This window comes from Malania oleifera, chromosome 10 (genome assembly GCF_029873635.1).
Source record: "Malania oleifera isolate guangnan ecotype guangnan chromosome 10, ASM2987363v1, whole genome shotgun sequence".
NCBI lineage: Eukaryota > Viridiplantae > Streptophyta > Magnoliopsida > Santalales > Ximeniaceae > Malania > Malania oleifera.
The window spans coordinates 44804588-44818562 of record NC_080426.1 but is presented as its reverse complement, the minus strand read 5'-3'; the positions used below and the strand labels follow the sequence as shown (position 1 = coordinate 44818562).

General features: G+C 35.4%; 1 protein-coding gene across 2 annotated transcripts; it reads left to right on the top strand.

The window, feature by feature from the left end:
- Positions 1 to 1317: 1317 nt before the first annotated feature.
- Positions 1318 to 9881, top strand: LOC131166054 (uncharacterized). 2 transcript variants are annotated; one of them, XM_058124282.1, is made up of 7 exons: positions 1318 to 2553; positions 3598 to 3818; positions 5809 to 5876; positions 5976 to 7614; positions 7727 to 7890; positions 8299 to 8485; positions 8583 to 9881. In XM_058124282.1, the coding sequence occupies exons 2-7, from the start codon at positions 3668 to 3670 to the stop codon at positions 9227 to 9229; spliced, it is 2856 nt and encodes a 951-aa protein (XP_057980265.1). In that variant the 5' UTR covers positions 1318 to 2553; positions 3598 to 3667; the 3' UTR covers positions 9230 to 9881. The 2 variants fall into 2 exon arrangements, with proteins under 2 accessions (XP_057980265.1, XP_057980264.1); XM_058124281.1 differs by lacking the exon at positions 1318 to 2553 and adding an exon at positions 2914 to 3034.
- Positions 9882 to 13975: the final 4094 nt, after the last annotated feature.

The following is a 13975-nucleotide window of genomic DNA, read 5'->3' as shown; positions in this document are numbered from 1 at the left end:
ATTTTTAGTTTTTGTTTATGGTTTTGATTTTCGTTTTCATCATTTTGATAGCGATACCAAACAACCCATTAAATTTTAATCTCTGAACACACACATATGTATAACTCCCACGTAAAATTTTTCAAAATATCTAACCTATACAACAATATAATAATATTATGCCCTTCAAAAAAATTATTGAAATCGCCATATTAGACTTAAGATTTCTTCCTCGGCTTAATTTTTTGGCTTTACTAGTTATGATTATAAACTATTTTATTTTGTACAATCATTAATCAATGGAACTCGGTTCATACATTTACCCTAAACTCCAACTCCTCTCACCCAACAAGTTACCCGAATGATCCGATTCTGCATTATTGAAATCATCATATATATAAGACTCATCCTTTGCTTGAGATAGTTTGGATTTTAAGTATTGGATTTGAGTTTGTGTGGATTTAAATAAAATATAGTATAAAATTACATTAAATTTTATTTATTTTATAAAAATTAAATTCAAAGGTAGAAATCCATATATACTCTTAATTAAATACTAACCTAACATTTCATCCTCTATTTAATTACTCAATTTAAATACAATAACAACCTATGGCTGTCATATTAGCTAATGGGGCTATATATATAAAGCTTAAACTCCAACTATTCTTATCCAACAAACGATCAAGACGGTCTAATTCTACATTATGCTCCATAATCAAACAAATATGAACTAATAATTAGAATATTTAAGTATAGTAAAATGTCGATACATAATTTATTTAAAGAAAAAGGAAGATATGGGGTAAGATTTGGACTATAAAAATTTGGCTACTACATATATAATATTGTAGTAAAGTATTTTATTTTATGATGACATCATTATTAATTTCTTAATAACATGAGTGATATGCTTAGTTGGTCACACTAAATTAATATTATTATTTCTCAATAACACATGGGTTAGCCAATCATATTAAATTAAATTATAAAGAGACGTAAATACTTTTGAAAGTTTTCATGAAATTGTCTTAAGTATCCTTTATTTTGATTCTTTAGAATATTTTATTAAAAATTAATTTAAAATTTTGATTTGAGAAACTATAATACGTATTTGGGGAAAAAAAGTAATATTTTAAATTTGTATATATTTTTAAAGAATTAATATAAATTTTATCCAAATATGTTAATTTTTTAAAAACATGTAAAAATTATTGAAAGCTCTACATCTGCACATAATAAATTATATATATGGCTAAGAGCCACCAAAAGAAAAAAGAAATTAAAAAAAAAAGGGTAAAGAACTTAATAAAACGCTCCCCTCAATGGTTGCAAATTCTACGCGGGATTGAGTGTGAAGCCAATTAAGAACACTGATTTTCTCTCCTCTGTATCTGTCACCTCGCCCATTTTTCTCCGGTGGCTGGCTAGCTGCATGTTGTGAAGAGAGAGAGAGAGAGAGAGAGAGAGAGAGAGAGAGGATGAGGGGTGGTGAGTCTGGTGACGCTGATGATGGTTGAAGGTGGAATTAGGAAAAAGAAAAATGGGAACCCGCCAAACTTTTCTTCCATGGAAAGCCGAGATGGGTCCCCAATACAACCCCAACTGTCGCCAATTCTTCTTCTGCGATCCTAAAACTCCACCATTGTAAAGCTCTCCTCTTTTGCTTTCCCACCTTTCTTTAATTTTTCCTTTCTCCTCTCTATCTCACCAGGGCCACCACCATTGCCCTCCTTCCTCTCCTCTCTCCTCTGTTTTTTTCACTTTCCCCTGCCTCTAATGGCCGAATGCCCACGCCAGAAATTCAGCAGTAGAAACTTTCGTCGGTGCTTCTGGCCCATCTGGCTCTCTCTCTCTCTCTCTCTCTCTCTCTCTCTCTCTCTCTCTCTCTCTCTCTCTCTCTCTCTCTCTCTGTTTTTTCTTTGGTCGGTGAACAACCCTACAATGCCGAACTTCTGATTTTTCTGTAATGGAGTTCTTCTTAGATTATTGATTTGCATACTTAGCAAAATGGGTTTCCTTTGGTTTCTCAATTCTTGAAGGTTTGATTTTGAAGCAGAATAATTGAACTAAGATGGAAGGAGTGAGGCTTTGGGCTGGAGGCTTGAAATGGTTGTTTAAGCATTTGGGTTTCAATCTTTAAGGCGCGCAGGGCTTAGAAGGGTTCTCAAGTTTTTTATCAAATCCCTTCGCGAGGCTGCTGATTGATTGATTTTTTCAACTGAAGTTTGATTGATTGGCAAGTGGTAATTGAGGCGTGACCAAATTCCAATCGGCGATCTTGAAGGCTTAGAGCAGATATTGTGTAAGAATTGGTGTTTTCGTGGAAGGGAAGGTGGGATTACCGAAGGTTTGGGCCTTGGTGGAGAATATGAGGTGCTGGTTAAGGCTTATGGAGGAAAAAAGAAGGCTTTGAGTTTGATTCCTTGCCAGCCAAACAAAGCTTTAGCACTTCTGCTTTACTCTATTGAAGGCTTGAGTGTGTGAACTTGGAATTTTGCTGGTTTTCTTTAATCGCACCATTGGCAGTTTTTTCTTCCCGGCCTTATCGAACTCAACAGATTAGATTTTCAGGTATGTTTCATGGCTTCCATCTCTTATTTTTCTTCTCTTAGTTTCTCCGCAGTTATAAATTTACTTGTCTTTTCTTTTTGGTGCTAAAATTTTTGCAACTCCACTAGTTGATGTTTCATATTAACCAATCTGGTTGACAAAAAAAAAAAAAAGGTGTAGAACTGTCTTTTCTTTGAGCACTGAACTGTGATCACTAGGACCAGAAAATGCCAAAGCAGGCCCTGCCTTGCCCTGAGGGCAATACAAACTTACAAAATTTTGTTCAATCATCCTCACAGTAGACTCATTAGAATGCGACGAAGATGTGATGGCCCCAGCATCCTCTTGTTATAAGTGTTTCATTCACCTGTGATTACTACTTCAAGCTGTTTCTATACTGCATACAATCATCCTTGTTTGTTGAACTCAATTGGGAAGCCTGAAGGGATATTCTCATGTTTTCATTTTTTTTTATTCTAAAATTCTGATTTCTCGTTTTTTGGTATGACTCTGCCAAGGAAAGCATAATTTTTTTTTTTTTTCCATTGATGCATATCCTTGTTGTCTCTTTGGAGCTTTCAGGAAATTCTGGGACTAGAATCTTAGTTTCTTTCGCCTAAAAATTGGTTCAGGGGTTTGAAAGTTATATCTGCTTCTCTCATGACTCATCCTTTGCAATTAATCAATTATATTCATTTTCCTCCTTTTCTCTTGCTCTTCTTTATGATTCAACATATTAATGCTTATTATGATTGTGAATCCAATCCAATGGGGTGCAGATGCACAGACGCGTGATTTGTATGTGTTTATGTATTTGTGCGTGTGAAAGATATAGAGGTTATTAGTTGTATAATATCCACATATACTGCTTTAGAATTTATGGTTGGATCAAGAATTGCAGTCCTGTATCAATTCCTCTGATCAAGCTTTTGTAGCTTGATGATGGGTATCCTTTTTTATCACTTTTAAAAATTTTAGCCAGGTTTAGAAGTTGAGAACTTGTTTGTCTCATTCTTTAATTGATATCTCTTCTTGAAATGATACCCACCTCCCCCTGTATATCAGGTTTCGTGTGCCTAGCTGGTGAAGAACTTTCATATTGACAAATCGTAGATCAAGGAACCATCCGTTCATTATGGCAAAAAAGTCACAGAGACGCCCTATGCGATATGAAAAAGATCACTCAGGTTGTATGTCAGGTTTGATTAGTATTTTTGACTTCCGAAATGGTCGATCCACTCAAAAGCTGCTTTCTGACAAGAAACGTGGGAACAAGAATGCTATTGGTAAGAATTCTGTTAAATTTGCTGTATGTCTTAGTTTTTTCTTGGCAATCTATTCACAAAGTTTCCCTGTTAATGAAATAGAAAGAATTTCTTTTGGTGAAAGGAGTGCAACTGCAAATGCATGGTTTTCACACTAGTTGCATTTGGATTTCCCTGAAGTGAATTGGATTTGGAATCAGTTTCATATCAAACTTGGATCTATATTTTTGGGCATTTATTAGAAGACAACGTGTTCTTGACTTGTTATATGCATTAGCATAAACTTCAATTCCCTTACTGATTCTAATAAGACTGTTAGCATGTCCAATGCATGTGAATATTTAAAAATACCAGAATGCCCTAAAATAAATAAGTGCAAAAGAAACTAACCTCCCTTGACTTTCCTTGGGATTCCAAAAATTCCAAAGATCTCTCCTAAGTTTTTAAAAATTATAGGGACCTCACCTAAGGTTTGTCAAAAAGACACAAACCTCCTCTTGTATTTTGTGAAAAGACAAGTTCTTTTGGGGGAGGTCTGTGACATTCTTGAAACTTCAGGGGAGGTCGGTGATATTTTTGAAACCTCAAGGGAGATCTCTGTTTTTTTTTCCAAACCTTAGGGGAGGTGAGTGTCTTTTGCCCAATAAATAAATAAATATTGACCAAGGATTATGAATAAAGCTTCCTGTGTTATCTTTAGGTTCCAATATTGAAAAATTCACTTGTTGAAAGTTCTGAACTTTAAATTGAGCCATTCTATTATACCACACTGAATTGGGCTTGACTTGGGTGATTCATGATAGGGGCCAAGCTTGGGGAAAGCGTGTTTTATGGATCAACAATTTGGGCATGATTTGAGGCTTCAATCTTGTGAAGTGAATTAACTCAAGAGGCAAAATGTACCAAAATTTTAACTTCTTAATCTGTCAACTCTCAAGTTTAATATTGAAGCTCAAAATTTAGCAAAACTGTATTGGTAATAATAAAAAATGATTTTTTTAATTAAAAAATATTTTACAAGAAGCCATGGTGTTTGTGAATAAATCATATTTGGAAACAAATTGATGTATTGTTTTTAAAAGATTTGTTATGAACTGATTACATGCTGATTGTTGATATATTCACTTTTCATGAGAACTTACTGTTAGCCATCCAACTTTTTCCATCTATTACGTAATATGTAACACATACATTTAGCGTTGGTCAAAACTTTTAATCTTAAAGCATTTGCTCTTTCTAATTAATGGCTTCTTATCTCTTTTTTGGTCCATGCTTCATCTCAACTAGTTGCATGCATTGTCTTTATTGCTTATTGTCACAGTTTTGCATCGGATGTGTACTAGGGAGACCTTGGGCATATAAGGATGGTTTAATCTCCAACTATGTGAGACACCTTTTATAGGACTAAACCTGTGAGGTCAGTGGACCAAAGTGGACAATACCTCACCGGAGTTAGGCCCCAAGACTGTTACCTTTGGTATCAAAGCCACCCTAGGGGTACTATCATGTAAGTGGATCCTGCACAGACGTGTAAGCCACTCTGACGAGGGTGTCAGAGATCGGATGGGAGAACATGTCAAGGTCCCACATCGGATGTGTACTAGGGAAATTATGGACTTATAAGAATGGTTTCGTTTCCAGCTATGTGAGACATCTTTTATAGGAAAACCCATGAAGCCAGTGAGCCAAAGCGGACAATACCTCACCGGAGTTAGACCCTAAACTGTTACACTTATCACTGCATCTTGTGCATCCACAGCCCCTTAGAATAGCCAAGGTGTTATATTTACAACATGAAACCTTCTGTAGGAAAAAAATAAAATAAAATAAAGAAAACTGAAATGCGAAACATATTTTTACTCTTCTCATTCCACTGTCCTGCAATTGTTTGGGTAGGAAAGAGAATCCTACTACAAATTTTCCCCTGATATATAACAGCATCTATAGAAGGGGAAAAAATTGAATTCAATTACGTAATGTTACATAACTGTTGTCTTCTTTTCATCTGCAGGTGCTCGACATTCAAGTAGTAAAGTTGACCTGTTGACTGATTTTGATGAAAAGTATCAAGGCACTGATGTGAGTATTGACAAATAGGTCTTCATCATGTTAGAACATTAGAGTCACTAGTGGAGTTAGGTGCATGTAATTGATCTTACTGACTAATTTATGCCTCAGGATCTTGAAGGGATGACAGCAGTGACAGCTGGTGCTGGTGAACCACCAAGTGTGAAGAAACTCATAGAAGAAGAGATGTACATTGAACAGGATCCAAGGCAGCAGATAAGCAATGCTGTGGTAGAAGCGAAAAGATCAAATTCAGAATGTGGAAGCCATGTAAAAAAGAACCACAAAAGAACAAAAAAGAAAACGTGCAATGTTCACACCCATGGTTTGAATGCAGCCGAAAACTCAGAATCTGCAAACCCTGTTCACCAGAACCAAGAGAAACAATTTACAAGTTATCTCAATATAAATGCTATAGTGGAAGAGTTCTGCAGCCAGATGCATCAAACCAATTTAAATGGCTTGAAGCTTGACCAGCATGATGAACTTGACACACAATCAAAGCAGCAGTTTTCTGTTTCTGAAGAAAAATTGAGTGAGGCAACCAAGGTGTTTCTAAGTCAGAACTTTATTAACGGTCCACATCTGACAGATGGGGAAGCCCACCCTTCCAAAGAATTCCTGGATGCACTTCAGACATTAAATTCAAATAAGGAATTGTTTCTGGAACTCTTACAAGATCCAAACTCACTTTTGGTGAAACATATTCAAAGCTTGCTGGATTCTCAGGAGCTAGAGAAAGACAAAAAATCCAAGTTTCTGACAGGATCAAACTTGTCAGAGCAGGATCTCAGTAATGCAAAACCATCCGAGGAGCTTGTCGAACGTAAACAACATAACTTTTTCAGGAGGAAGAACAAGTCTCATGGCAGAAACCTTTTGGGAAATGACAGTGCTCAAGTTTCAAATAGAATTGTCATTTTGAAGCCTGGACCAGCTGCCTTGAAAAATTCTGAAACTGAAACTGAACTAGCTTCCCCGCTACAATCTCATTATAGTGTGGGAAAGAAGGAGCCTAGTGAGAGAGCTGCGTCCCACTTTTCCTTCACTGAAATCAAAAGGAGGTTTAAAAATGCTGTGGGAAAGGACCGCCGTGGAGTTCTTGCTGATGATGGTTTAAGTAAATTTTCTCATGATCGTCAGAACTTAGGAGCTAGCAGAAACGGGATAGGCAGTGAACTTTCTGGAATGAATTCTCCAAATAGAAATCATTACTTCATTGAAAGAATCCCCAAGCCTTTTGGTGGCATCAAGAAGGGAGGCAAAGGTGTGCCAAAAGACCCTGTGGAACATGAAACTTCTAGTAATCCTGAGCGAAGGGTATCTAACATATACATCGAAGCCAAGAAACATCTTTCTGAGATGGTGAACGATGGGAATGAAAAAGAGGGGTTCGCAAGCAGGCAGGATCCAGATATGCTGGGGAGGATTCTCTCTCTTCCTGACTACAATTTTTCACCTGTTAGCAGTCCTAGGAGGGACCGGGAGCACAAAACTGCAAAAACTAGATTCTCTGCATATGAGAAATTTAGGAGGGTCAATGAGAATTCTCCGCAGTTCAAACAAGAAAAGGATGACTGTTTGGGTCCATCGACGCAAAACTTGAAAATTCTGTCAAGCATTCCTGATGATAACCCTGCTGATAAAGTAGAATCTCCGATCTCAAGTCCAAATATCTCAGATGAGCATATTCATGATACTAAATCAGAAAGAACCTTGAGTTCTGGTAGAAATGAGATGAGTTTTGAAGGTAAGTTCTATCTCCATTGTCCAATTTATGGTGAGAAGTATTCAAAGAACTCCCTATGTTTGCATTTTAAATACTTCTAATAGTGTTTTTAACTGTATAATTATTTTTGCAGTTAATAGGGACATTGTAAAAATGACCAACTTGGCATTCCAGGAAGAGAACAACGTTTTGCATGTTTCTGCTGAGCCAAGTAGCTCTTGCATGACTAGAAATCAACAAAATGATGATACGGCTGACATTTGTGATGAAAAAGGATCTTCTGAATCCTTGAAACTGGTAAGGCATTGTCACTTATAAATGTTTGTTTCACACAAATAGTTTGCTTTATAAGTGTCAAAATTTAAACTGCACAAATATTTCTTTTAAAATGACAAATTACCTTCTGGTAACGCCTAAAGGGGTGATCTACATGCTTTGACTGCACACTTCTTCAATTCAAAGCTCAGTCTGTCCACCCTAGGAGTAGATTGGGACAAAACGTACAATATTTATACATTTTTAAAAACACATTGTTACTTCTGGTAAATGCAAAGACGCTAATCACACCCATCACAATATATAGAAGCACTTCTTTGTATCAAATGTTTGTCTCTATGCATGGCTTTGATTCTCTCCCCTATATTTATATGCTTTCAGTCCCACCATCCTCTTTATCTTTTCTTTGCCATTTTTTTTCAACCTCAGGACTCAGATGAAGATATTCAACCACCTTCTTCTCCATTTGCATCCCCATCAAGATCTTTAATTATTGAGAAGGATGAACATCTAGAAAGCTCCATGGATAAACCAGAGCGACCCAGTCCCATATCTGTTCTTGAACCATTATTTACCGAAGATGACATAAGCCCTGCAAGCACCAGAAACCATCATGGTAGGCTTTAAACTTTAGTAACTTCACTTTCATTATTCATTCCAACTTCCTATCACATTGCTTTCATTCTAAAAGTTTTCTCATCTGAAATCGACAGTTGAACTGCCAGTGAAGCCACAGCAAATTGAATTTGAAGAACATGACTCTTCAGCTTGTGAACAGGGTATTCATGTAAAAACTTGTATGGAGGAAAAGGACTCCTTATTTGAGTATGTCAAAGCAGTGCTGCAGGCCTCTCGCCTGAACTGGGATGAATTTTTTATGAGGTTGACTGCTCCAGACATACTTCTTGACCCATCACTTATTCATGAAGTAGAGTTGTTCCCCAATCACCTTTGTTGTGACCAGAAGCTTCTATTCGATTGTATTAATGAAGTTCTTGTAGAGGTTTTTCAGTGGCACTTTGGTTTTGCTCCTTGGGTGTCATTTGTAAAACCAAACATTCGACCAATCCCTAATGCAAAAACCGTTATCTTCGAGGTATGGGATGGAGTTAAGTGGCATATCCATCCCCCACTGTCACCTCCCACTCTGGATCAAATTGTTGGAAAAGACATGGCAAAATCTGGAATATGGATGGACATTCGTTCTGATGCTGAAACTATTGGGGTGGAGATGGGTGAAGCTATTTTCAATGAATTAATAGAGGACACCATATTGGGCTGTGTAAAGGAAAGGCCAGAGAGTGAGTCCCCTGCATTTTCAGCTGAGTTAATTGAGAATGAGAACAGTACCAACTTGTAACTTACAGAACATAAAAATTCTTTCTTGCCCATATTGATCCACCTTGAGTTGGTATGGAAGAAAAGCAACAAAGTCATCCCTTACGTGTCAGGAGAATGGCGCAACATCTTGGTGTGGAACACCTTTGGCTTGCTCTATGATCTTTGCTTGGACAGTGCAATATTATGGTTGTTTCTAATTTTGCCTGTTGAATCATTTACACGTGATAAAATTTGCAATCCATTTGACATCAGGTTTGGGAGCTCTCATGGGCACAGGCCATCAAATAAAGGATCCTCATTACATGAGCAGGATTAAGAAAATTCTTCGCTTCTTGCGTTTGAAATGCAGTGAAGATGCTGATTTTTCAAAGTACTTAATTGGTCCTGACTTCTGTGGATTTAACCAGGCGGATCTTTTCTTCTCATCATTGTAGAATTTGTAGAGTGTTGTGTTCATTGTGATGTAGTTGAGTGCTGTACCTAATTGCCTCACCCCCCCCCCCCCCTCCTTTCCATTCCATTCATTTAACATGTTACCTGTCTTATAAGATTTGCTTCTGTATTTACAAAAAGTTGAAGTATGCAAGTTGTGTCAGCTAGTTGTAATACAAAAAAGAAAAATAATGGAAGTTCACACTGCAATGCGGTATGCAATGGATAAGTTTTCATTATTCTGCTCTGAGCTATCCATTTTTACTTGCATGTAACGGGCGGATTAAGTGTTTCCCCCAGTTCATAGTTATTCGATAATTCCTGTTTCTACCTCTATTATATCTGAGAACTGTATTATACCTTACTTTGTTCGAGACATCATATATCAAAATTTTAAATTCCTGAAAGCACAAATTAGCTCCAAAAAGGGGTTTTCATTCTAAATTCTTTCCTTACCCCATGATAGGGTGCCTTGTGTAAGACCCTCCCCCTCTCTCGATTTTAATTCTCTCATTTCTCGTGTATTTCATCCTCATTGCAGAAAGCAAAATAGAAAAGAAGGGATTTCTTTTTCTCTTGAGCATGTGTTACATCGTCCCATATACAACCAAACTCCATGTGCATATTTGCAATGTCCCAAAACACTAAACATCTCAAATCAATTGAAACAATACACAACCAAAACAAACAATAAAAGAATAAAATTCTTCAATCTCCATCTTCAAGGAATCCCATCTTCATTGCATACCCCACCTACAAAGAGCGCACACACACATGCATTAAATTTCAATCATTGAACTCCGCTAAAAGACGCAACACACAACATCAAACTTAAACCTTTAAAACAAACTTTCAAGACTTTTCATTTTTATTTAAACCAACAAATTCATACATCATTTGAGCCCAAATCTCCCAATAGAGGTCTAGTGGGTCTATATCTTACTATGGGCCTCAATTTACAAAACCAAGCTTGCTAAAAAAATCGTCATCCAAATTGTACATAAAACCCTTAAACCAAGCCCATAAATACACTTAAAATTTCCCTTTTAGGCCTAGTTGGGCCAACTCCCCAAATTGAAGTCCAATAGTCTTTTTTCTCAAACCAAGGCCCAACTAGATATTAATTCTAAGATTGAGGCCCAATCAAACTTTAACCTCTATTCCATTCCTAACCCTATCCCAAAAGATGATTACCTAATCCCACCCAATTAACCCCTAACCTCACCAATTGTCACATTAACTCACAAAAACACACTAAATTCCATGATCACTTTCCTACTAATCCATTCCTGTCCCCTAATTACAATTCCCCCTTAATATTCCCATTTTCGCCAAGTGTCTCTATGGGATAAGGTCACTTGGTCAAGTAGCATGCTTTCCCTTCATTTTTTGTCTTGGTCACACTCACTTTTTCACATTTTAGCTTTTGGCCTTGTGGCTTTGTCCTTAGGAACACTTGGCCCTCCCCCATTCCCCAACTAATTTGATTGTAACAATGCAAAAGCATTCACTTTCTCCACTTTTTTGCTTTTTGTTTTTTGGCTTTTTCCTTAGGAGACACTTGTCCCTCCCCTATTCCTCAACCAATGAGATTGTAACAACACAAAAGCACTCCTTGGAGGCTTACAAATAGCCCCCTTGGGCTAAGGCAAAAAGGACACAGACACTAAACCCAAGGTTGGTACTCTCACTCTCCCACTACTCTCTCCCCCATTCTTCTTTCCACTTTCACTCCCAACGCCCCTTCTCACTCTCCTAACTAGAGAGAGAAAAAGATAGAGAGGAAGATAAAAGTGTGAGGGGTTGTGTGGGGGGGGTAAAGATAATTTTTCATACTTAATATTTGAGTTTTTTTTCGTTTTATTATTATTTTATAATAAAATATAAAATAATATTTTATTTAGAAAAAAAATTTTCAGTTTAATGCCTACGTAATCTCGCAGTTTGGTGCTACGAGATTTAAAATGTCAAACCTTCTCTTTATGACGCGTGACATGCTAGGAAGCAAATCTCACAAAATCAAACTGCAAGATTTGTAGGAGGAAATGAACCGGCAACTGATGCATGGCAAGCCAGTTAATTAATCTTGTAGGACGAAACTGCGAAATTTGCAGCGGAAATCAACCGTGAGCTGACACCTGAAAAATCTCACAACTTGGTACTGAGAGATTTGTTTCGGCCCTTCAAACGCCCTTTCTCTTTCAATTTTCTACGCACAGAACAGAGAGACAGAGGAGACTTGCATAGCAGAGAGGGCTGTAGCCAGACGAGTGCAGGTAAACATTAGTTAGCCGAACATTGCTCATGAACATTCAGGAGAAACATATAAAAGGGGCAGATGGGGTAACTTCATTTTAAAACTTCTCATCTATTCTTGATTTCAAATTTATATTTTTGATTGAAGAAATTGTTTGATTAAGTGTGGCTGATAAATTAGTTGGGCTGATTGAAGGCATCATTTCTAAACGCCCAAATTTGAGGTTAGAGGTTTTTTTTTTTTTATATAATATTTTACTTCATTTCATGTGTTGTGTGTAATATTTTGTTTGCTATGTTGTTGATGTCAAAATCATATGGTGATCTGCAGGAGTTACATTTCAAAATTATTACTTTATAATTGTAAACTTTAAATGATTATTGTATCTATATAATATGTTTTAGCAAACTAAACTAACGTGCTATAAGAAAAATTAGAAATAAAAGTAATTAAATTTGTAATTATGTAAGTGGGTTTAAATTTTTAAATGCTTTTCATTTAATTTTAATTATATTTTATTCTCGTTTGTTTCCATTTCATAATAATTCTCCAATTAATAAAAGATGATTTTAATCGCGGAGTAAAATGACATGATGATCCTATCATATCCTATAGATTAATTGTTTTATTTTTTTCTTTTCTTTTTAACATATTCTAATATTTTATTGATGAAGATGATTCGTAGAATTATGCCAATTTTTATATATAACAAATCACCATGAATATGCTAGCTGGGGCATCATTATAAATATTTACATTTTATCTTCACATGTTATATAAAAAAATCTCATTTATGTAAATGATCCCACTTCATTTAACTCATTTTAGTGTATGTCATGCTTTTATGCATGTCGATATTAGAAGATCCAGATGCCAGGTAATAATTTAAAGATTTCAAATTTGATAGGAAATAAAAAGTTAGGATGACTAGAAAATAATTTTTTCTTTCATTTTCAATTTTTCATGATCTATATAAGAAATTTAGAAAACAATGAAAATATATTCTCACTTTACTTTTAAAAAAATTAAAATTTTAAAACTTTAAAATTAAAAATTTCAAAGATTAATTATTTTTCCCTCAGTATAGTACCTCATAATCTTCTGTCGAATATATAAAGGAATATACTATTCATTTTATTGATGGAGATTATTCATAGAATTATGCCAATTTTTTTATATAATAAATCACCATGAATGTTGTATCTTTTAAACATTAAATTTTAATTTTCAAAAGTTGAGATATGGACAAAGAAAAAATATAAATGACATTAATTTCCCATTAATTATTACAATAAAATTATTAGAAGAGGTCTATGGCAAATCAACAATTTCTTGATTAGATTTTGACTTTTGGACAAATCAACATTTAATCACGCTAAACACATTTAAACTTTCCAAAGATGTTCTAAATATTTTCAACTATCAAATCTATCATTTTCTTCATATTAAGATTAATAAAATTGTATATTGTATTATTGAAGATCTTATTATAGTGTGCCATGCTCATGGTTCTATCATTTTTCAAAGTGATCTACACCAAGTGAATTGTGAATTGATACATTCTTGAAATGTGTTTTAATTAATTTTTTATTTTTTTTTCCAAATATCATGATTCAATTAGGCACATTAAAAAAAAATTTAAGTGTTACTAGAAAAGAGCAATTAGTGAAAAAATGAAAAATTAGAGCGAGTAAAATTGAAGAAAATCAAATGTAATTTAAGGATCAAGAGTCAATTTAGTAGCAAGTAAGAGTAAGACAGCACAGAGATCAATGAGAACAAGAAGACCTAAATTAAAAATTTATGACGAGGCAAAAAGTACTATAATATATTATAGTTTATTAGCTTAGCATGAATGAAAAAAGGTGTTATGACATGCGCTTATACAATCTTGTTTTTCATAGGTTTTTACTATTTCCTGAGGTCGATCTAAATGGTAGGAAGCTCGATCAGTGTTCCGGTGACGGTATTGTCATATATGAGGGGGGGGGGGAATTATCTTCAGTGTAGAGGGTGTTAGTTATAGTACTACGTCAATTCGACCAATTCGAATTGACCATAGGTGTAAATTAAAGA